A 23180-nucleotide genomic window follows, 5' to 3' on the forward strand; every position below is an offset into this window, starting at 1 on the left:
GTGTAAAAAGTCTGAAGTTCGGGGGGGTTCGGATTCCGAGGAACCGAACCCGCTCATCTCTAGTATAATCACCATGTGTATCTCACACGTCACACAGTACAGTATACAGGGTGTATAATTACCAAGTGTATCTCACACGTCACACAGTACAGTATACAGGGTGTATAATTACCATGTGTATCTCACACGTCACACAGTACAGTATGCAGGGTGTATAATTACCATATGTATCTCACATGTCACACAGTACAGTATACAACGTGTATAATCACCATGTGTATCTCACACGTTGCACAGTACAGTTTACAGGGTGTATAATCACCATGTGTATCTCACACGTCACACAGTACAGTATATAGGGTGAATAATCACTATGTGTATTTCACATGTCACACAGTACAGTATACAGGGTGTATAATCACCATGTGTATCACACACGTTGCACAGTACAGTATACAGGGTGTATAATCACCATGTGTATCTCACACGTCGCACAGTACAGTATACAGGGTGTATAATCACTATGTGTATCACACACGTCACACAGTACAGTATACAGCGTGTATAATCACCATGTGTATCTCACAAGTCACACAGTACAGTATACAGGGTGTATAATCACTATGTGTATCTCACACGTCACACAGTACAGTATACAGGGTGTATAATCACCATATGTATCTCACACATCGCACAGTACAGTATACCGGGTGTATAATTACTATGTGTATCACACACATCACACAGTACAGTATACAGGGTGTATATTACCAGGTGTATCACACATGTCGCACAGTACAGTATACAGGGTGTATATTACCAGGTGTATCACACACGTCACACAGTACAGTATACAGGGTGTATAATTACCATGTGTATCTCACACGTCGCACAATACAGTATACCGGGTGTATAATTACCATGTGTATCTCACACGTCGCACAATACAGTATACCGGGTGTATAATTACCATGTGTATCACACACGTCGCACAGTACAGTATACAGGGTGTATATTACCAGGTGCATCTCACACGTCACACAGTACAGTATACAGGGTGTATAATCACCATGTGTATCTCACACATCGTACACAGTACAGTACACAAGGTGTATAATCCCCATGTGTATCTCACACGTTCCACAGTACAGTATACAGGGTGTATAATCACTATGTGTATCTCACACATCACACAGTGCAGTATACAGGGTGTATAATCACTATGTGTATCTCACACATCAGACAGTGCAGTATACAAGGTGTATAATCACCATGTGTATCTAACACATCACACAGTACAGTATACAGGGTATATAATTACCATGTGTATCTCACATGTCACACCGTATAGTATACAGGGTGTATAATTACCATGTGTATCTCACACGTTGCACAGTACAGTATACAGGGTATATAATCACCATGTGTATCTCACACGTCACACAGTACAGTATACAGGGTGTATAATTACCATGTGTATATCACACGTCGCACAGTACAGTATACAGGGTGTATAATCACTATGTGTATCTCACACGTCACACAGTACAGTATACAGCGTGTATAATCACCATGTGTATCTCACACGTCACACAGTACAGTATACAGCGTGTATAATCACCATGTGTATCTCACAAGTCACACAGTACAGTATATAGGGTGTATAATCATCATGTGTATCTCACACGTCACACAGTACAGTATACAGGGTGGATAATTACCAAGTGTATCTCACACTTCACACAGTACAGTATACAGGGTGTATATTACCAGGTGTATCACACACGTCACACAGTACAGTATACCGGGTGTATAATTACTATGTGTATCACACACATCACACAGTACAGTATACAGGGTGTATATTACCAGGTGTATCACACATGTCGCACAGTACAGTATACAGGGTGTATATTACCAGGTGTATCACACACGTCACACAGTACAGTATACAGGGTGTATAATTACCATGTGTATCTCACACGTCGCACAATACAGTATACCGGGTGTATAATTACCATGTGTATCACACACGTCGCACAGTACAGTATACAGGGTGTATATTACCAGGTGCATCTCACACGTCACACAGTACAGTATACAGGGTGCATAATCACCATGTGTATCACTATCTAACACATCGTACACAGTACAGTATACAAGGTGTATAATCCCCATGTGTATCTCACACGTCGCACAGTACTGTATACAGGGTGTATAATTACCATGTGTATCTCACACGTTCCACAGTACAGTATACAGGGTGTATAATCACTATGTGTATCTCACACATCACACAGTGCAGTATACAGGGTGTATAATCACTATGTGTATCTCACACATCAGACAGTGCAGTATACAAGGTGTATAATCACCATGTGTATCTCACACATCACACAGTGCAGTATACAAGGTGTATAATCACCATGGGTATCTCACACATCACACAGTGCAGTATACAAGGTGTATAATCACCATGGGTATCTCACACGTTGCACAGTACAGCATACAGGGTGTATAATCACTATGTGTATCTCACACATCACACAGTGCAGTATACAAGGTGTTTAATCACCATGGGTATCTCACACGTTGCACAGTACAGCATACTTGCCTACTTTTTAAAACTAGTTTCAGGGAGATTCCAGGTGGCAGCAGAACACGCAGCGCTTTCCGTTGGGGGGGGGGGGGTCATGCTCCACCCAAAGGGTGTGTCTAGGTCCACCTGTAAGGGGATTTATTGCCACTCAGGGGTGTGTCCTGATGAAAACTTTAGTACTAAAACCAGCCAAAAACAGAAAGAGTAATAATATAGGTACACTAGAGTAATAATAGGTGCACTATATATTACGGTAGTGTGTACTGTACACTGGTGAGAAGAGACGGCCGAACAGAAAACCTAAAGTACATACTCTGGTGTGCGATTGTGTGTTTTATATATATATATATATATATATATATATATATAGCACCATAATGCATTACATTATATACACAGCTAGAGCCGTAAGTAGACATTTTGGTGCCCTGTGCCAGAAATAGAAATGGTGCCCCCCACCGAAACGTAAAATAGGGCCTGCGCGCCTAAGGCGCACCCAAAAAAATATAGGGGCATGGTTCCATGGGAAAGTGGTATGACCACATAATTCACATTACATACCCTATACAGTAGTGTACATTTGTCACATAACATCACACAGCAGTACCCCTTATACACATTACGTGTGACAGCCCCTTATATACACCATACGCCAGGTAGCCTCTTACGCACATCATGCCAGGTAGCCTCTTACACGCATTAGCCCAGGTAGAGTCCTTAATACACACTATGCCAGGTGGAGCCCCTATACCTGAGAGAGAGAGAGAGCGAGAGAGAGAGAGACTGTGTGTGTGTGTGTGTGTGTGTGTGTGTGTGTGTGTCACACCATGATAGACAGGAGCGCTTCAGCAAGACCGACAGCTCCATGTCTCACCCGCCTCTGCGAGCAGCTCTGGGACCCGCTGCTCCATGTCCCCTCATATTACCACAGTAACACATTACATTACATTTTACATAGCCCCCCTCCCCCCCTACATATTACACACACATTACATTACACCCCCCCATATTACACGCAGTAGCACATTACATTACACTCCCCATATTACACGCAGTAGCACATTACATTACACACACACACACCCATATTACACACAGTAACACATTACACTACACCCCTCATATTACACGCAGTAGTACATTACATTACACCCCCCCATATTACACACAGTAGCACATTACATCACACACACACCCATATTACACGCAGTAGCACATTACATTACACCCCCCCATATTACACTCGGTAGCACATTACATTACACCCCCCCATATTACACGCAGTAGCACATTACATTACATTACACCCCCCCATATTACATGCAGTAGCACATTACATTACACCCCCCATATTACACGCAGTAGCACATTACATTACACCCCCCATATTACACGCAGTAGCACATTACATTACACCCCCCCATATTACATGCAGTAGCACATTACATTACACCCCCCCATATTACACGCAGTAGCACATTACATTACACCCCCCCATATTACACGCAGTAGCACATTACATTACATTACACCCCCCCATATTACATGCAGTAGCACATTACATTACACCCCCCATATTACACGCAGTAGCACATTACATTACACCCCCCATATTACACGCAGTAGCACATTACATTACACCCCCCCATATTACATGCAGTAGCACATTACATTACACCCCCCCATATTACACGCAGTAGCACATTACATTACACCCCCCCATATTACACGCAGTAGCACATTACATTACACCCCCCCATATTACATGCAGTAGCACATTACACTATATACCCACCCATATTACACACAGCAGCACATTTCACTACCCCCCCCCCCCCATCATATTACACTCAGTGGCACATTACATTACACCCCCCCCCCCATATTACAGCAGTAGCACATTACACTACACCCCCCCTCCCCATGTTACACACAGCAGCACATTACATTACTACCCCCCCCCCCCCCCCCCCCAATGACCCCCAGCAGACACAGTACACACCAGTGACGTGCGGTGAGGTAAATGGCTCGGGAGGCACTGGCTTGCATCAGAGCCAGATTTACACACACATATATGAACCCAATAGAGGTTTTTGTCAGGGAGGACTTTGCTGGGTTGCACACTGTGCGCACATCACCCAGATTACATTTTGTTAGCTTTTCATTGTACAGAAGCTCCAAACAAAACTGCTAACATTACAGTACTTACTAAGCCTTAGATGGAGATAAAGTTGACGGAGTTAAAGTAACAGCCAGTGAAATGTCAGTTAGGAGCGGATTGGCTGGTACTTTATCTCTGTTGACTTTATCTCCATCCAAGGCTTAGTAATTAAACCCCTTAGGGGGACATGTATTAAGCAGTGATAAAAATGGAGAAGTGAGCCAGTGGAGAAGTTGACCACGGCAAACAATCAGCATTGGCGTAACATTTATAATTTGCATACTATAAAACCATACAGAGTATCTGATTGGTTGCCATGGGCCACTTCTCCACTTTTATCACTGCTTAGTACATGTCCCACTAAGTCACTTAACTAACAAGCTGGTGCCGCTGTATGGTCAGAACTAAAACCTCAGGATGATTTACAGAATTTAAAAGTCTGGATAGCAATAAATATATAAGGCTTAACCTGCCTCTGAAGTTTACAATAAATCATTACTGTATTTATCAGGTTACCAGTCTGATGGTGTCTACACGATTTAGGCTTATGGACGATATTGGCTAGAAACTGCCCAGAGGCATGAGCCTCCAATCTAACCAATATCAGCCCTGCCTGGACAGTCTATTTGTCTTAAGATGTTGATCCCCGGTAGCGCGTATCGGCATCACAAGAGCATACACATTGTGCGATATGCACTAACGTTTCTTATGATTTTGACTGTATAGTCAAAATCGTAAGGACAAATCGCACCATGGCCCTCATTCCGAGTTGTTCGCTCGTTGCCGATTTTTCGTTATATTGCAAAAAGACGCTAACTGCGCATGCGCTTAGTTATTTTACCAAGACCTTAGCAAATTTACTCATGCCAGAGCGAGGTTTTTTCTTCGTTCGAGTGATCGTAATGTGATTGACAGGAAGTGGGTGTTTCTGGGTGTCAACTCAGCGTTTTCACAGCGTTTGACGAAAAACGCAGGCGTGCCAAGTAAAAACGCGGGAGTGGCTGGGGAAACGGGGGAGTGGTTGGGCGAACGCTGGGCGTGTGTGTGACGTCAAACCAGGAACGAAATGGCCTGAGCTCGTCGCTATTTCTGAGTAGGTCTGGAGCCACTCAGAAACTGCTAAGAATTTTCTTTTCGCTATTATGCGTATCTTTCGTTCACTATTCTGCTAAGCTAAGATACACTCCCAGGGGGCGGCGGCCTAGCGTGTGCAATGCTGCTAAAAGCAGCTAGCGAGCAAACAACTCGGAATGTGGGCCCATGTGTACGGGGCTTAACACACATACACTGTTTCACATAAAACAACTGCAGCTTACCCAAATTACCAGACAGCACTAGATGTGACCTTTTTGCAGGCTTTGTAAGAGAAGAGCATAGAGGCACCTATACATACCTTGAAATCTGGAGTAGTGACCTTTAGACAGCAATGTTAATAACCCCTGAAACACCCAGTGAGTGTACAGCCAGGCAGAAGCTGATCATCTCAGCCAGCAAGCAGTGTGATACCTACTCTAGTATAATGCACCCTACACGCTGGGCGATGGCAGCAATTTTGATGATGATCGATCTCGATATCGTCCAAATTGACTTGCATTGCAAAACGGCGGAAACCAACGATGAATGACCGCAGGGACGTGCATTGTTCATCTTTGGTGCATACACACTCAGTGATATGAATGATTTCTTGTTCATTACTGAACGAGAACGTTCATATAACCCTGCAACATCGCCCAGTGTGTAGGGCGCATATAAGACGAAGAGGGAGCATACAAAGTAAAATTACAGTACTTTTTATTCCAGTTATGCTACGTAGATAAAAAGAAAAAAAAAACATATTGGAAATTATGTGATAAAATCACACACAAAACTAAAAATAATAACAAAAATTGCAGTTAATGTTATTTCAGTTTTAGAGGCCAACACTACAAAACATCGCTAAGTAGAGGATCCACCTTAAAGTGTTCTATACTAAGTGCGTTCTATATAACAGACACATAGGGGTATATTTACTAAGCTCCCGATTTTGACCGAGATGACGTTTTTTCATCAAAGTGTCATCTCGGTAATTTACTAAGCACTAATCACGGCAGTGATGAGGGCATTCGTAATTTTTTGCAAGTTCAGGTAAAAAATTACGAATGAATACACCATCGGTCAAAACGCGGCTGTTTAAGTATGAATCTCGGTCATTTACTAAGAAGTGCAAAGCAAAAAAAGAACAAACACTGCCGTGAAAAATTACAACTCGTAAAAAAGGGCTAAAAAAAAACAGACCTGCTTTTTTTATTCGTGATTGGATAGGCATGCACGGATCCATGAGATCCGTGCATGTATATCAGTGGGAAGGGGTGGGAAAGTGCTTATTTTTTAAAAAAAAAAATGCGTGGGGTCCCCCCTCCTAAGCATAACCAGCCTCGGGCTCTTTGAGCCGATCCTGGTTGCAAAAATATGGTGAAAAAAATAACAGGGGTTCCCCCATATTTAAGCAACCAGCATCGGGCTCTGCGCCTGGTCCTGGTCCCAAAAATACGGGGGACAAAAATGAGTAGGGGTCCCCCGTATTTTTAAAACCAGCACCGGGCTCCACTAGCTGGACAGATAATGCCACAGCCGGGGGTCACTTTTATATAGTGCCCTGCGGCCGTGGCATCAAAAATCCAACTAGTCACCCCTGGCCGGGGTACCCTGGGGGAGTGGGGACCCCTTCAATCAAGGGGTCCCCCCCCCCAGCCACCCAAGGGCCAGGGGTGAAGCCCGAGGCTGTCCCCCCCCCATCCAATGGGCTGCGGATGGGGAGGCTGATAGCCTTTGTTGTAAAAGAAAAGATATTGTTTTTAGTAGCAGTACTACAAGGCCCAGCAAGCCTCCCCCGCATGCTGGTACTTGGAGAACCACAAGTACCAGCATGCGACGGAAAAACGGGCCCGCTGGTACCTGTAGTACTACTACTAAAAAAATACCCAAAAAAAGACAAGACACACACACCGTGAAAGTACAATTTTATTACATACATACACACATACATACATACATACTTACCTTAAGTTCCCACGCAGGTCGGTCCTCTTCTCCAGTAGAATCCAAGGGGTACCTGTTGAAGAAATTATACTCACGAGATCCAGGGGTCCAGGCTCCTCGGGAAATCCAGGGTTAATCCACGTACTTGAAAAAAAAAAAAAAACGGTGTCCCGAGCCACGAACTGAAAGGGGACCCATGTTTGCACATGGGTCACCTTTCCACGAATGCCAGAAAGCCACTCTGACTTCTGTCTAAGTGGGTTTCTTCAGCCAATCAGGGAGCGCCACGTTGTAGCACTCTCCTGATCAGCTGTGTGGTCCTGTCCTCACTGACAGGCAGCACACGGCAGTGTTACAATGTAGCGCCTATGCGCTACATTGTAACCAATGATGGGAACTTTCAGCTCAGCGGTGACGTCACTTTAGGTCAACCGCAGGGCAGAAAGTTCCCATCATTGGTTACAATGTAGCGCATAGGCGCTACATTGTAACACTGCCGTGTGCTGCCTGTCAGTGAGGACAAGAGCACACAGCCGATCAGGAGAGTGCTACAACGTGGCACTCCCTGATTGGCTGAAGAAACCCACTTAGACATCAGTCAGAGTGGGTTTCTGGCATTCGTGGAAAGGAGTCCCATGTGAAAACATGGGGCCCCTTTCAGTTCGTGGCTCGGCTTTCCGTTTTCTTATTTTATGCAAGTACGTGGATTACCCCTGGATTTCCCGAGGAGCCTGGACCCCTGGATCTCGTGAGTATAATTTCTTCAACAGGTACCCCTTGGATTCTACTGGAGAAGAGGACCGACCTGCGTGTGAACATAAGGTAAGTATGTATGTATGTTTGTGTGGATGTATGTAATAAATCTTTACTTTCACGGTGTGTGTGTCTTGTCTTTTTTTGGGTATTTTTTTAGTAGTAGTACTACAGGTACCAGCGGGCCCGTTTTTCCGTCGCATGCTGGTACTTGTGGTTCTCCAAGTACCAGCATGCGGGGGAGGCTTGCTGGGCCTTGTAGTACTGCTACTAAAAACAATATCTTTTCTTTTACAACAAAGGCTATCAGCCTCCCCATCCGCAGCCCATTGGATGGGGGGGGACAGCCTCGGGCTTCACCCCTGGCCCTTGGGTGGCTGGGGGGGGGGGACCCCTTGATTGAAGGGGTCCCCACTCCCCCAGGGTACCCCGGCCAGGGGTGACTAGTTGGATTTTTGATGCCACGGCCGCAGGGCACTATATAAAAGTGACCCCCGGCTGTGGCATTATCTGTCCAGCTAGTGGAGCCCGGTGCTGGTTTTAAAAATACGGGGGACCCCTACTCTTTTTGTCCCCCGTATTTTTGGGACTAGGACCAGGCGCAGAGCCCGATGCTGGTTGCTTAAATATGGGGGAACCCCTGTCATTTTTTCCCCCATATTTTTGCAACCAGGATCGGCTCAAAGAGCCCGAGGCTGGTTATGCTTAGGAGGGGGGACCCCACGCATTTTTTTATATTATTTTACAGTGTTTAATTAAAAAAAAAAAAAAAAATAAACCCCAGCACGGATCACACAGATCCGGCCGAGATTGATTGTAAAAAAAGTCGGCAGTGTTTTGCTAATCACTGCCGTAAAAATAGGTAAAAAACCACGAATGACATCGACATCGGAAGAAAAGAAAAACCCGAATACGACAGCTTAGTAAATCCATCGTAATCAATTCAAAAAGTTGCAGTTTTACACTGTCGATGTCATTCGTGATTGAACTTTGACCTGAATCTGGAAAATACGAATCTTAGTAAATTTACCCCATACTGTAGCTAAAGGTCCCACCTAGGCAATTCAGATTGGTCACTCCCACTAATCACATACAGTAGAACTGTGCAGAGTATGCTAGAGTACAGCACATACCAGATTACAGTCAGTCCAGCTCCTGATGTGCAAGTGGCTACTCGAGGGCATTGATTTATCACCTTGTCCATCACTTTTGTACAGTAATCCATTTAATTTATCAAAACAACAAGTATGATATGCCTATGGGAGGGTCCCACACAATTGCAGATTAGTAATGTGCAGAGCCAAAGTCCTGTGGTTCCCCTGTGCAGAGGTCCCAGCCAGCAGCATCACACAGAGACTGCTGCATGCAGTGCGCAGGGGTGTGCTGCCAGTGCTGATGAGCTTTGACCTCTGCACCAGTGTAGGGCAGCAGGCAGGCTCATGTCACAGAGGAGGATTAATGAATCAGCTGTGTGCAGATGATACTGTATAGAATCTAGATCATCACTGTATTACAGTATAGAGTATACAGAGCTGAGGCACAGAAAATGTATATTAAAGAACCCTACCTAGCCAGAGCACAGGAGGATTAGGAGCATGAAGGCAGCGGGCAGCGGCAGTGCTGAGTGCTTTGTCGGAAGTGAGCTGTCTGAAGCTCTGAACTTCCTGGTCAGGTCACCTGATCATCATTGAGGCAGATGTAGTAGCTGCCTCTAGTGGTCCGTTTTCTCTGTGATATTATTGGCAGCGGCAGAGCCCCGCCCCCCTGCACTAGGCAGATCTTACTATCACAGGAGAGGCAGAGCTGGATGCTGCCTCACGACTCACGGTGTCTTCCTGGAGCACTGCAACGTGTGAGTTTTTAGACTAAAAATTATTTGAAGAATACAAAGTTTATACTTACAGTATAAGTTAGAAATATTTACTTTATACAGGTCCAGATAATTTTTATAATATAAACTCTGTATCTGTAGTATGACAGGTGAGGCACTGCCTCCCCTGCCTCTCCTGACTGCACGTCCCTGCACAACATTCATTCACAATACAATGGCCACTGTAACCTTATTGTTCATTGGACAAAGGGATGTGTCTTTTCATTACAAGAAAGGTCATAGGTGGGTTCGAACAGGTGGGCAGTGTCTTTCCTCAACTGGTCTTGTGGGTGGCATCCTCCGGATTCCCGCCGCATGTGTAATTATCAGTAAATACATTTAATGCTCAAAACATACTACTGTACATATCTATACGCAGGAGCGAGCGATCCCTTCCTAACTAACACCAAAATGTTACCCTCAAAATACCCTACAGCTGGATACTAAACACCACCTTCCAACCTTTACCTGACCCTTCCTATCATGTAAAGAGGAATCCCTCGGTTCAGGAACATCTTAAACTAAACATATTTGCTGTCGTTGTCTAGGGAAACATTACCTACAAAATGCACTATATGAGGTTAATATGTTGCGATCGAGTCGCCCGCTACATGCCCACAAACTCTACCGTAAATGCGCATACCACGCGCCAGAGCGCACGGCCGTAGAAGCACTGTTACGCAAAGTGCGAATATGTGCACGCACGGCAGAGCGTGTGCACGTGCAGCGGGCATGTGCATGGGGTTAGTACAAGGCATGTGAATCATGATATTTTTCGACTTTGACACCGTGCCCAAAAAAATGGGGGTGGCCAAATGCCACATGGGGCGTGGCCAATGAAAATGGGGCGTGATACACATATAGGGGAGCAGATGCATAAATGACGCCAATTGCGCTAGATACACATATGATCCCACAGTGCCAGATACACCCCCACCGTGCAAGGCCTCCTAGAGTGCCTGATATGCCCCCACAGTGCCAGATACACAAATGCCCCACGGTGCCAGATGCACAAATGCCCCATGGTGCCAGATACACATTGCCCCACAGTGCCAGATACACATTGCCCCAGAGTGTCAGATACATATTGCCACAGAGTGCCAGATACACATTGCCCCAGAGTGCAAGATACACATTGCCCTAGAGTGCCAGATGCACATTACCCCACAGTGCCAGATACGCATTGCCCCAGAGTGCCAGAAACACATTACCCCAGAGTGTCAGATACACATTACCCCACAGTGTCAGATACACATTGCCCCAGAGTGCCAGATACACATTACCCCACAGTGCCAGATATACATTGCCCCAGAGTGTCAGATGCACATTACCCCACAGTGCCAGATACACATTGCCCCAGAGTGTCAGATGCACATTGCCCCAGAGTGTCAGATACACATTGCCCCACAGTGCCAGAAACACATTACCCCACAGTGTCAGATACACATTACCCCACAGTGCCAGATACACATTGACCCAGAGTGTCAGATGCACATTGCCCCAGAGTTTCAGATGCACATTGCCCCACAGTGCCAGAAACACATTACCCCACAGTGTCAGATACACATTACCCTACAGTGCCAGATACACATTGCTCCAGAGTGTCAGATGCACATTGCCCCACAGTGCCAGAAACACATAACCCCACAGTGTCAGATACACATTACCCCACAGTGCCAGATACACATTGCCCCAGAGTGTCAGATGCACATTGCAAACACATTACCCCACAGTGTCAGATACACATTACCCCACAGTGCCAGATACACATTGCCCCAGAGTGCCAGATACACATTACCCCACAGTGCTAGATACACATTGCACCAGAGTGCCAGATACACATTACCACACAGTGCCAGATACACATTGCCCCAGAGTGTCAGATGCACATTGCCCCAGAGTGTCAGATGCACATTGCCCCACAGTGCCAGAAACACATTACCCCACAGTGTCAGATACACATTACCCCACAGTGCCAGATACACATTGCTCCAGAGTTTCAGATGCACATTGCCCCAGAGTGCCAGAAACACATTACCCTACAGTGTCAGATACACATTACCCCACAGTGCCAGATACACATTGCCCCAGAGTGTCAGATGCACATTGCAAACACATTACCCCACAGTGTCAGATACACATTACCCCACAGTGCCAGATACACATTACCCCACGGTGCCAGATACACATTGCCCCAGAGTGCCAGATACACATTACCCCACAGTGCCAGATATACATTGCCCCAGAGTGTCAGATGCACATTGCCCCAGAGTGTCAGATGCACATTACCCCACAGTGTCAGATACACATTACCCCACAGTGCCAGATACACATTGCCCCAGAGTGCCAGATACACATTACCCCACAGTGCCAGATACACATTGCCCCAGAGTGTCAGATGCACATTAACCCACAGTGCCAGATACACATTGCCCTAGAGTGCCAGTACATATTACCCCACAGTGCCTCTCCTGCCCCTTAATGTCTCAGGCGGCAGGAATAGCAAATGAGGCGCCGGTCTGTTAGCCAATCAGAGCTCGCGGACCGTCAGCCAATACCGCCATACTTGCAGCACTGGGTGTATCTCACTGCACAGTACAGGCTACAGGGTAGTAAATGCAAGTGATTACTTTGACAAGCAGCATTTTTCTGTATTTATTTATTTTTTACATTTTTGAAGGGACTAGAATCAGCAATTAATGAATTGTTTAAAAATGAACTCAGAGGGTCCCTGGTGCACAATACACATACTGCCTGGTAGAGTCTGTGTAATACAGACACATCTGGTGACCTTGTGCTCATGCTGCAGACAGGGCAGGTACACACGGGTGCAGGACATGGGGGGAATTGGTGTCTGGTGATGTTAGGTAAATAGTGATTGGGGAGGAGGATAAACAGGGGATGTGCGCTGTGGGTGGTGATGCTGAGCTTGGGGTACTTGGGGTACCCCGCAGGTCTGGTGTGACCGGGCTACCTTGGGGTAGCATGCCATATTATTTATTTAGCACTTGTGTAACATTCTTATTTTACCACTAATACTACTCTTTTAAATATTTTACTAACACCCTCATTTTTGTATCAATTTCTAACACATAGCTCCTGCATCTTTCTTATTAACACATATTAACACTATAGTATTTCAATGGTATGCTGTCCTGGGGTGGTTGGCCTGAGCCGACTTTGTGAGGTTCATGCCCTGGACTTATACTTAGTATTAGGGACCTCCCGCAATAGAGCCGTCATGAAGTTCCTGGATGTCACAATGCAGCCCTGCTCAGGTACAGGTAGCGTCTGTGATGTCACAATGCAGCCCTGGTCAGGGGCAGGTAGTGTCTGTGATGTCACAATGCAGCCCTGGTCAGGTGCAGGTAGTGTCTGTGATGTCACAATGCAGCCCTGGTCAGGGGCAGGTAGTGTCTGTGACAATGAAGCCCTGGTCAGGGGCAGGTAGTGTCTGTCATGTCACAATTGTGTCATAACCTCTTATCCACTTGGCTGTTACTCAGAGAGAGTAGTTGCTTCTCAGACATCAGTGTGAGAAGTCGCGTATTTATCAGAGCTGTTAATTCAGTTGTTCTCTGTATTTTATTTACAGTTATATTTACAATTAATAAGATCAGTGCCCAGTGTCCAGACTGTTAGGACCGGGCCCAACACCCCTCTCTGAGGATGTACGGCCTCTCGTGGAGGAGGCTTTGTTCGATCTTTTGCTGCCCTCCGCGGCTGAACCGTATTATTGCCAAACTGGCCTTTCACCCCCCGGAGCCTACGTACACGCTACGTGAGATTGAGGCCCCCGCAGCCCAGGACCTGGCGCAGGATAAGCAGGTGGACCCCACAGTCTCTCTACCTCCGGTATGCAATCTGCAACTGTCAGAGGGGGCTAACTGGCCACATTCCCAGCAGAAGCAGGACGCTGTAGAGATGTTCCGCTGTACCACCAAGCGGGGTAATAGCCTGGCCTGTATGTATGTCCGCTGCGTCCCTGGGAGCCGCTACACCCTCCTCTACTCTCACGACTGTGCTGTTGACCTAGGCAAGATATGCAGCCGCTACCTTGCCCTGGGCTCCAAGATCAAGTGCAATATCTTCTCGTATGACTACTCAGGCTATGGGGTGAGCAGCGGAAAGCCAAGCGAGAAGAATGCATATGCAGACATCGAGGCAGCCTGGCACGCCCTGAGGACCCGGTATGTACTGTATGACTGGGATGTATGAGTCTTCTCCAGCCCTCACATAGCCTCTGTCCTGTATGTATGTGAGGGATATGCTACACTAAGGGCTACTATTTACTGCATAGGGTGAATGTATATGCTGTGTATTGTGCTCCTATTAGTTTATATACTCCTCTCCCCCACATGAACTGGTTATATAAATGTAATTGGTGTATTGGGATTGCTTGCATAGAGACAATGGGTGTATAATATATATATATATATATATATATATATATATATATATAATACAGGATTATCCACCTAGTGGAACAGATAGCACTCTCCAAACTTTACTTCAATAAATCTAAAAAGAAAGTATTTAATGTAAAGGTAATCTCACAGTTCAAAAGTAATATCCATTTCCGAAGTTTCGGTCCACACCAGGACCTTTGTCAAGGAGTTACAGCATGGTCAAAGCAGTCAGCATCACAGCAAAAAGTCAACATAGTAGGTAACTGTTATACAGAGATATTGCCTCACCGGCCCCCATTAAATAACCAGCATATAGGCGCCGGTCCCGCCCCCACACTTGCAGGAAGTGGGATGAAACGCATGGCTGAGACGCAGACATCACTTCCTTGTTCACAGGAAGCGTGCTGCATCCGTCTAGTTGAGTGTTGCATCGGGCGTGCCGTGGAACGCAATCCGGAAGTGGGGAGAACCATGTGCTGGAACGCACGCGTCACATCCGGGGTTTACCGGAAGTGAGCTGCGTTCATCTTTTCAGTATCCACAGCCGTGATCACCGCTGATCACGGAGTAACACATCATTATAGTGATTTAATACACTAGAGTGCGTCACTGGTATTAGGGCAATATACAGGTTAGCACATCATGACCGTGCTCTCTTGCTTAGAAAACGAGAAAGCCTGTGGATACACAAACTGGACACGATAGCACCAAAAGGAAGGAATGAATGAAAATAACCCTTTATCTATCTTTTTGAAATAGACTAATGAACTCTATTGAGATAACTTAGATGATACACTTGTTTCAGCCACACGATTGTAGATGTTAATATTCCACCGGCTGTGGGACTAACTATGTATATTTCTCTTGTTTCTCATTATGTTGTTGCCTGTCCATCTTTTATGCCTATTATTATTATTTTTGTATTATGGTATAGCACCAATACAGTGACCACACCGGCCTCTGTTATTCCCAGCTAGAATCGGAATTTGATGAAATAATGTTTATATTATGAGTAATGCCCTGTGTGAACTACATCCGTGGTGGGTGAGGCAGATTATGAACTGGATCGCGGGGGGGGGGGGGTAAATTTCCCCATCGCTGCCGGTTTCACATCTGCCCAATAACCAGTGACGCACTCGAGTGCAATAAACCAATATAATGATGTGTTAACCTGTATTTGCCCTAATACCAGTGATGTACTCCAATTAAATATTAAACCACTATGCTGATGGATCGCGGTGGGTAATTTTCCCATCGCTGCTGGTTCCACATCTGCCCAATAACTAGTGACACACTCCAGTGCAATAAACCAATATAATAATGATGTGCTAACCTGTATTTTGCCCTAATACCAGTGACGCACTCTAGTGTATTAAACCACAATAATGATGTGTTACTCCGTGATCAGTGGTGATCACGGCTGTGGATACTGAAAAGACGGACGCAGCTCACCTCCGGTAAACCCCGGATGTGACGCGTGCGTTCCAGCACATGGTTCTCCCCACTTCCGGATTGCGTTCCACGGCGCGCCCGATGCAACACTCAACTAGACGGACGCAGCATGCTTCCTGTGAACAAGGAAGTGATGTCTGCGTCTCAGCCATGCGTTCCACCCCACTTCCTGCAAGTGTGGGGGCGGGACTGGCGCCTATATGCTGGTTATTTAATGGGGGCCGGTGAGGCAATATCTCTGTATAACAGTTACCTACTATGTTGACTTTTTGGTGTGATGCTGACTGCTTTGACCACGCTGTAACTCCTTGACAAAGGTGCTGGTGTGGACCGAAACGTCGGAAATGGATATTACCTTTGAACTGTGAGATTACCTTTACATTAAATACTTTCTTTGCTGATTTATTGAAGTAAAGTCTGGAGAGTGCTATCTGTTCCACTAGGTGGATAATCCTGTATTGTACTATGGGTCCCACCCCTCTATGTGGGTCAGACTCTGATTGGCACCCCAGTTGCAGGCAGAGCTGCGTGAGAGTGCAGGGATCTGTATATATATATATATATATATATATATATGTATATATATAAAATATATATGTTGCTGGCATTATAGTGACTTAGCCAAATGATGTAACTACTGCAGAATCAGGAGGTGACACTTTCCTCTGCTCTTCTGCCTAATAGGATGCACTGCCATATGTATTGTGCTGTAAGAGTATGTTGCATTATTGGGCTCCCCCTTCTATCTAGCGGCATAGAGGGATTTCCTCCCAATGTGACTGGATGCACCCCTCCCCTAGCTCCTTAGTGGTCCAATCTGCCTGTAACTAGGTAAATGTGCATAACCTATGTAGTCCTGTTCCACACATACACTTCCTATCACTTATATAAGTGATCCATTCATTTACCTAGTTCAGATATAAAGCCTTTATATAGAAGTGTCCCATAAGGAACTACAATAGAAATGATGTAATTAGAGATTACTACATTTTCTGCTTTATCTCTACAGATACGGAGTCCCGGCGGAAAATATAATCTTGTATGGGGAGAGCATTGGGACGGCACCTACCGTTGACCTTGCCACACGATACCAATGTGCAGCAGTAATTCTGCATGCCCCGCTAATGTCAGGGGTGCGGATGGTCTATCCTAACGTCCGGAGGACCTACTCTTGGGATGCCTTCACCAAGTAAGACAATGCTGTGTTTTTATACTAAGCTGTAGGTTATCTGTGGGATTTAGTATGTGCTGGGAGCAGGCAGAGCCAGGATTGGCCCCCAGGTGCGCTTTGTCAGGGAAACACTAGGGGTATATTTAATAAATGTCCATTTCCTCCAATTTTCATCTGTTGGAAATCCATCTAAATGGAAATTGTGTCAGATAATCTTTTTATATTCATTTTCCAATGTTAGTAAATGTGTGTTTTAGCCCCTGGAACACAACATCCCTTTAGATTGATTCCTCCCAATTTGAAATCAATAAAAATCAAACTTTAGTAAATACACCCCCAGCTCTGTTGGCCCAATCAGTTTGTATGTGTATCCCAGTGGGATGCCTGCAGTATTTCCGATGGACGGGATGTCGGCGGTCATGTGACTGATGCCGGAATCCCAACACCACTCGGTACACCTGCGCTGGAATACCGACCACTGACATCCTGAAGGTAAGTATTGGGGATAGCTTTAGTATTAGGGCCCGGGGTAGTTAGAGTTTGGCACTGGGGGAGATTAGCCCTAGCTGCCAGCCCCAGAGGGTTAGGGTAGGGTTGAGAAAACATACTTACCCCTTCCACCGTTGGGATCTTCAATGTCAAGATGTAGATGTTGGTCATGTGACCGCCAGCATCACGACCACCGGGATAGCATACCGAACCCATCCCATTTTATACCGAATGCTAATCCAATTAGAGTCCATCAGTCTTTTCTGATCGAAAAACTTACAGGATAATTCCCTACCAGAAACCTTGTCCCCAGAGCTTACTTTCTGGGGGCTGTGGCCCTGTGTCTCTTGCCAGTGTCGTAACATCCTGCATCTGCTGCTGCCGCTCCCACATGCTCACATTGGTGAGCAATGCTCTGCCTGTGTGAGCAAGTGACCCCGATGTCTGCGCACTCTCCTCACTACAGACGCCACAATGTATTATAAGATGGGCAACAAGTTGTTGGGCTGCGGGAGCCTGCGTAGCTGCAGTGGGAGGGTGTATGACATTGAGGCTACTTCTGCAGATAGATTACACTGGGCTCATTACCAACAGTAGATTCATTGTCCAACATTGCTCTGCCGAAGTCCTGTATGTGACCTTCTATATGAGCAGCATTGCATGTTACACAATGCATTTCTTCCATGTTTCCAGTCTATTCATGAAGCAGTGAAAAGTGTGGAGAAGTGAGCCTGTAGAGAAGTTGCCCATGGCAACCAATCAGCTGCTCTGTACAATTGTATAGTATGCAAATTATAAATGTTATTTCAATGCTGATTGGTTGCCATGTGCAACTTCTCCACTAGCTCACTTCTCCACACTTTTCACTGCTTCATGAATAGACCCCTATACTACATTTAGTAGAGATGAGCGGGTTCGGTTCCTCGGAATCCGAACCCGCCCGAACTTCAGCTTTTTTTACACGGATCCGAGCGACTCGGATCTTCCCGCCTTGCTCGGTTAACCCGAGCGCGCCCGAACGTCATCATGACGCTGTCGGATTCTCGCGAGGCTCGGATTCTATCGCGAGACTCGGATTCTATATAAGGAGCCGCGCGTCGCCGCCATTTTCACACGTGCATTGAGATTGATAGGGAGAGGACGTGGCTGGCGTCCTCTCCATTTAGATTAGAAGAGAGAGAGTGAGATTGAGACAGAGACACTTGATTTACTGGAGCTTAGGAGTACTAGAGAGTGCAGAGTTTACTAGTGACTGACCACTGACCAGTGACCACCAGTGCAGTTTTATTTAATATAATCCGTTCTCTGCCTGAAAAAAACGATACACAGTGACTCAGTCACATACCATATCTGTGCTCAGCCCAGTGTGCTGCATCATCTATGTATAATATCTGACTGTGCTCACACAGCTTAATTGTGGGGGAGACTGGGGAGCAGTTATAGGTTATAGCAGGAGCCAGGAGTACATATTATTAAAATTAAACAGTGCACACTTTTGCTGCAGGAGTGCCACTGCCAGTGTGACTGACCAGTGACCTGACCACACTGACCACCAGTATAGTATACTATATTGTGATTGCCTGAAAAAGTTAAACACTCGTCGTGTGACTTGTGTGGTGTTTTTTTATTCTATAAAAAACTAATTCTGCTGACAGACAGTGTCCAGCAGGTCCGTCATTATATAATATATACCTGTCCGGCTGCAGTAGTGATATATATATATTTTTTATATCATTATTTATCATCCAGTCGCAGCAGACACAGTACGGTAGTTCACGGCTGTAGCTACCTCTGTGTCGGCACTCGGCAGTCCATCCATAATTGTATACCACCTACCCGTGGTTTTTTTTTTCTTTCTTCTTTATACATACTACATCTCATTATCATCCAGTCTATATTAGCAGCAGACACAGTACAGTACGGTAGTCCACGGCTGTAGCTACCTCTGTGTCGGCACTCGGCAGTCCATCCATAATTGTATACCACCTACCCGTGGTTTTTTTTTTCTTCTTTATACATACTACATCTCATTATCATCCAGTCTATATTAGCAGCAGACACAGTACAGTACGGTAGTCCACGGCTGTAGCTACCTCTGTGTCGGCACTCGGCAGTCCATCCATAATTGTATACCACCTACCCGTGGTTTTTTTTTCTTTCTTCTTTATACATACTACATCTCATTATCATCCAGTCTATATTAGCAGCAGACACAGTACAGTACGGTAGTCCACGGCTGTAGCTACCTCTGTGTCGGCACTCGACAGTCCGTCCATAATTGTATACCACCTACCCGTGGTTTTTTTTTCTTTCTTCTTTATACATACTACATCTCATTATCATCCAGTCTATATTAGCAGCAGACACAGTACAGTACGGTAGTCCACGGCTGTAGCTACCTCTGTGTCGGCACTCGGCAGTCCGTCCATAATTGTATACCACCTACCCGTGGTTTTTTTTTCTTTCTTCTTTATACATACATACTACATCTCATTATCAACCAGTCTATATTAGCAGCAGACACAGTACAGTACGGTAGTCCACGGCTGTAGCTACCTCTGTGTCGGCACTCGGCAGTCCATCCATAATTGTATACCACCTACCCGTGGTTTTTTTTTTCTTCTTTATACATACTACATCTCATTATCATCCAGTCTATATTAGCAGCAGACACAGTACAGTACGGTAGTCCACGGCTGTAGCTACCTCTGTGTCGGCACTCGGCAGTCCGTCCATAATTGTATACCACCTACCCGTGGTTTTTTTTTCTTTCTTCTTTATACATACTACATCTCATTATCATCCAGTCTATATTAGCAGCAGACACAGTACAGTACGGTAGTCCACGGCTGTAGCTACCTCTGTGTCGGCACTCGGCAGTCCATCCATAATTGTATACCACCTATCCGTGGTTTTTTTTTTTCTTCTTTATACATACTACATCTCATTATCATCCAGTCTATATTAGCAGCAGACACAGTACAGTACGGTAGTCCACGGCTGTAGCTACCTCTGTGTCGGCACTCGGCAGTCCATCCATAATTGTATACCACCTACCCGTGGTTTTTTTTTCTTTCTTCTTTATACATACTACATCTCATTATCATCCAGTCTATATTAGCAGCAGACACAGTACAGTACGGTAGTCCACGGCTGTAGCTACCTCTGTGTCGGCACTCGGCAGTCCGTCCATAATTGTATACCACCTACCCGTGGTTTTTTTTTCTTTCTTCTTTATACATACTACATCTCATTATCATCCAGTCTATATTAGCAGCAGACACAGTACAGTACGGTAGTCCACGGCTGTAGCTACCTCTGTGTCGGCTCTCGGCAGTCCGTCCATAATTGTATACCACCTACCCGTGGTTTTTTTTTCTTTCTTCTTTATACATACATACTACATCTCATTATCAACCAGTCTATATTAGCAGCAGACACAGTACAGTACGGTAGTCCACGGCTGTAGCTACCTCTGTGTCGGCACTCGGCAGTCCATCCATAATTGAATACCACCTACCCGTGGTTTTTTTCTTTCTTCTTTATACATACTACATCTCATTATCATCCAGTCTATATTAGCAGCAGACACAGTACAGTACGGTAGTCCACGGCTGTAGCTACCTCTGTGTCGGCACTCGGCAGTCCGTCCATAATTGTATACCACCTACCCGTGGTTTTTTTTCTTTCTTCTTTATACATACATACTACATCTCATTATCAACCAGTCTATATTAGCAGCAGACACAGTACAGTACGGTAGTCCACGGCTGTAGCTACCTCTGTGTCGGCACTCGGCAGTCCATCCATAATTGTATACTAGTATCCATCCATCTCCATTGTTTACCTGAGGTGCCTTTTAGTTGTGCCTATTAAAATATGGAGAACAAAAATGTTGAGGTTCCAAAATTAGGGAAAGATCAAGATCCACTTCCACCTCGTGCTGAAGCTGCTGCCACTAGTCATGGCCGAGACGATGAAATGCCAGCAACGTCGTCTGCCAAGGCCGATGCCCAATGTCATAGTACAGAGCATGTCAAATCCAAAACACCAAATATCAGTAAAAAAAGGACTCCAAAACCTAAAATAAAATTGTCGGAGGAGAAGCGTAAACTTGCCAATATGCCATTTACCACACGGAGTGGCAAGGAACGGCTGAGGCCCTGGCCTATGTTCATGGCTAGTGGTTCAGCTTCACATGAGGATGGAAGCACTCAGCCTCTCGCTAGAAAAATGAAAAGACTCAAGCTGGAAAAAGCACAGCAAAGAACTGTGCGTTCTTCGAAATCCCAAATCCACAAGGAGAGTCCAATTGTGTCGGTTGCGATGCCTGACCTTCCCAACACTGGACGTGAAGAGCATGCGCCTTCCACCATTTGCACGCCCCCTGCAAGTGCTGGAAGGAGCACCCGCAGTCCAGTTCCTGATAGTCAGATTGAAGATGTCAGTGTTGAAGTAGACCAGGATGGGGAGGATATGGGTGTTGCTGGCGCTGGGTAGGAAATTGACCAGGAGGATTCTGATGGTGAGGTGGTTTGTTTAAGTCAGGCACCCGGGGAGACACCTGTTGTCTGTGGGAGGAATATGGCCGTTGACATGCCTGGTGAAAATACCAAAAAAATCAGCTCTTCGGTGTGGAAGTATTTCACCAGAAATGCGGACAACATTTGTCAAGCCGTGTGTTCCCTTTGTCAAGCTGTAATAAGTAGGGGTAAGGACGTTAACCACCTCGGAACATCCTCCCTTATACGTCACCTGCAGCGCATTCATAATAAGTCAGTGACAAGTTCAAAAACTTTGGCCGACAGCGGAAGCAGTCCACTGACCAGTAAATCCCTTCCTCTTGTAACCAAGCTCACGCAAACCACCCCACCAACTCCCTCAGTGTCAATTTCCTCCTTCCCCAGGAATGCCAATAGTCCTGCAGGCCATGTCACTGGCAATTCTGATGATTCCTCTCCTGCCTGGGATTCCTCCGATGCATCCTTGCGTGTAACGCCTACTGCTGCTGGCGCTGCTGTTGTTGCTGCTGGGAGTCGATGGTCATCCCAGAGGGGAAGTCGTAAGCCCACTTGTACTACTTCCAGTAAGCAATTGACTGTTCAACAGTCCTTTGCGAGGAAGATGAAATATCACAGCAGTCATCCTGCTGCAAAGCGGATAACTGAGGCCTTGACAACTATGTTGGTGTTAGACGTGCGTCCGGTATCCGCCGTTAGTTCACAGGGAACTAGACAATTTATTGAGGCAGTGTGCCC

At 45.7% G+C, this 23180-nt stretch overlaps 1 protein-coding gene and 1 long non-coding RNA gene across 3 annotated transcripts in view; both read left to right on the forward strand.

The window, feature by feature from the left end:
* LOC134943778 (uncharacterized) overlaps positions 1 to 23180 on the forward strand; it is a 368858-nt gene that overhangs the window by 18717 nt on the left and 326961 nt on the right. For both annotated transcript variants that reach the window (XR_010181747.1, XR_010181746.1), the window contains exon 2: positions 17272 to 17451. This is a non-coding gene — a long non-coding RNA (uncharacterized LOC134943778). The remainder of the gene's footprint in view (positions 1 to 17271; positions 17452 to 23180) is intronic.
* Positions 13968 to 14656, forward strand: LOC134943777 (alpha/beta hydrolase domain-containing protein 17C-like). Its single transcript, XM_063932419.1, has one exon. The coding sequence runs from the start codon at positions 14071 to 14073 to the stop codon at positions 14617 to 14619; it is 549 nt and encodes a 182-aa protein (XP_063788489.1). The 5' UTR covers positions 13968 to 14070; the 3' UTR covers positions 14620 to 14656.

The sequence above is a fragment of the Pseudophryne corroboree genome, chromosome 7 (assembly GCF_028390025.1).
Source record: "Pseudophryne corroboree isolate aPseCor3 chromosome 7, aPseCor3.hap2, whole genome shotgun sequence".
In the NCBI taxonomy this organism is placed as follows: Eukaryota; Metazoa; Chordata; class Amphibia; order Anura; family Myobatrachidae; genus Pseudophryne; species Pseudophryne corroboree.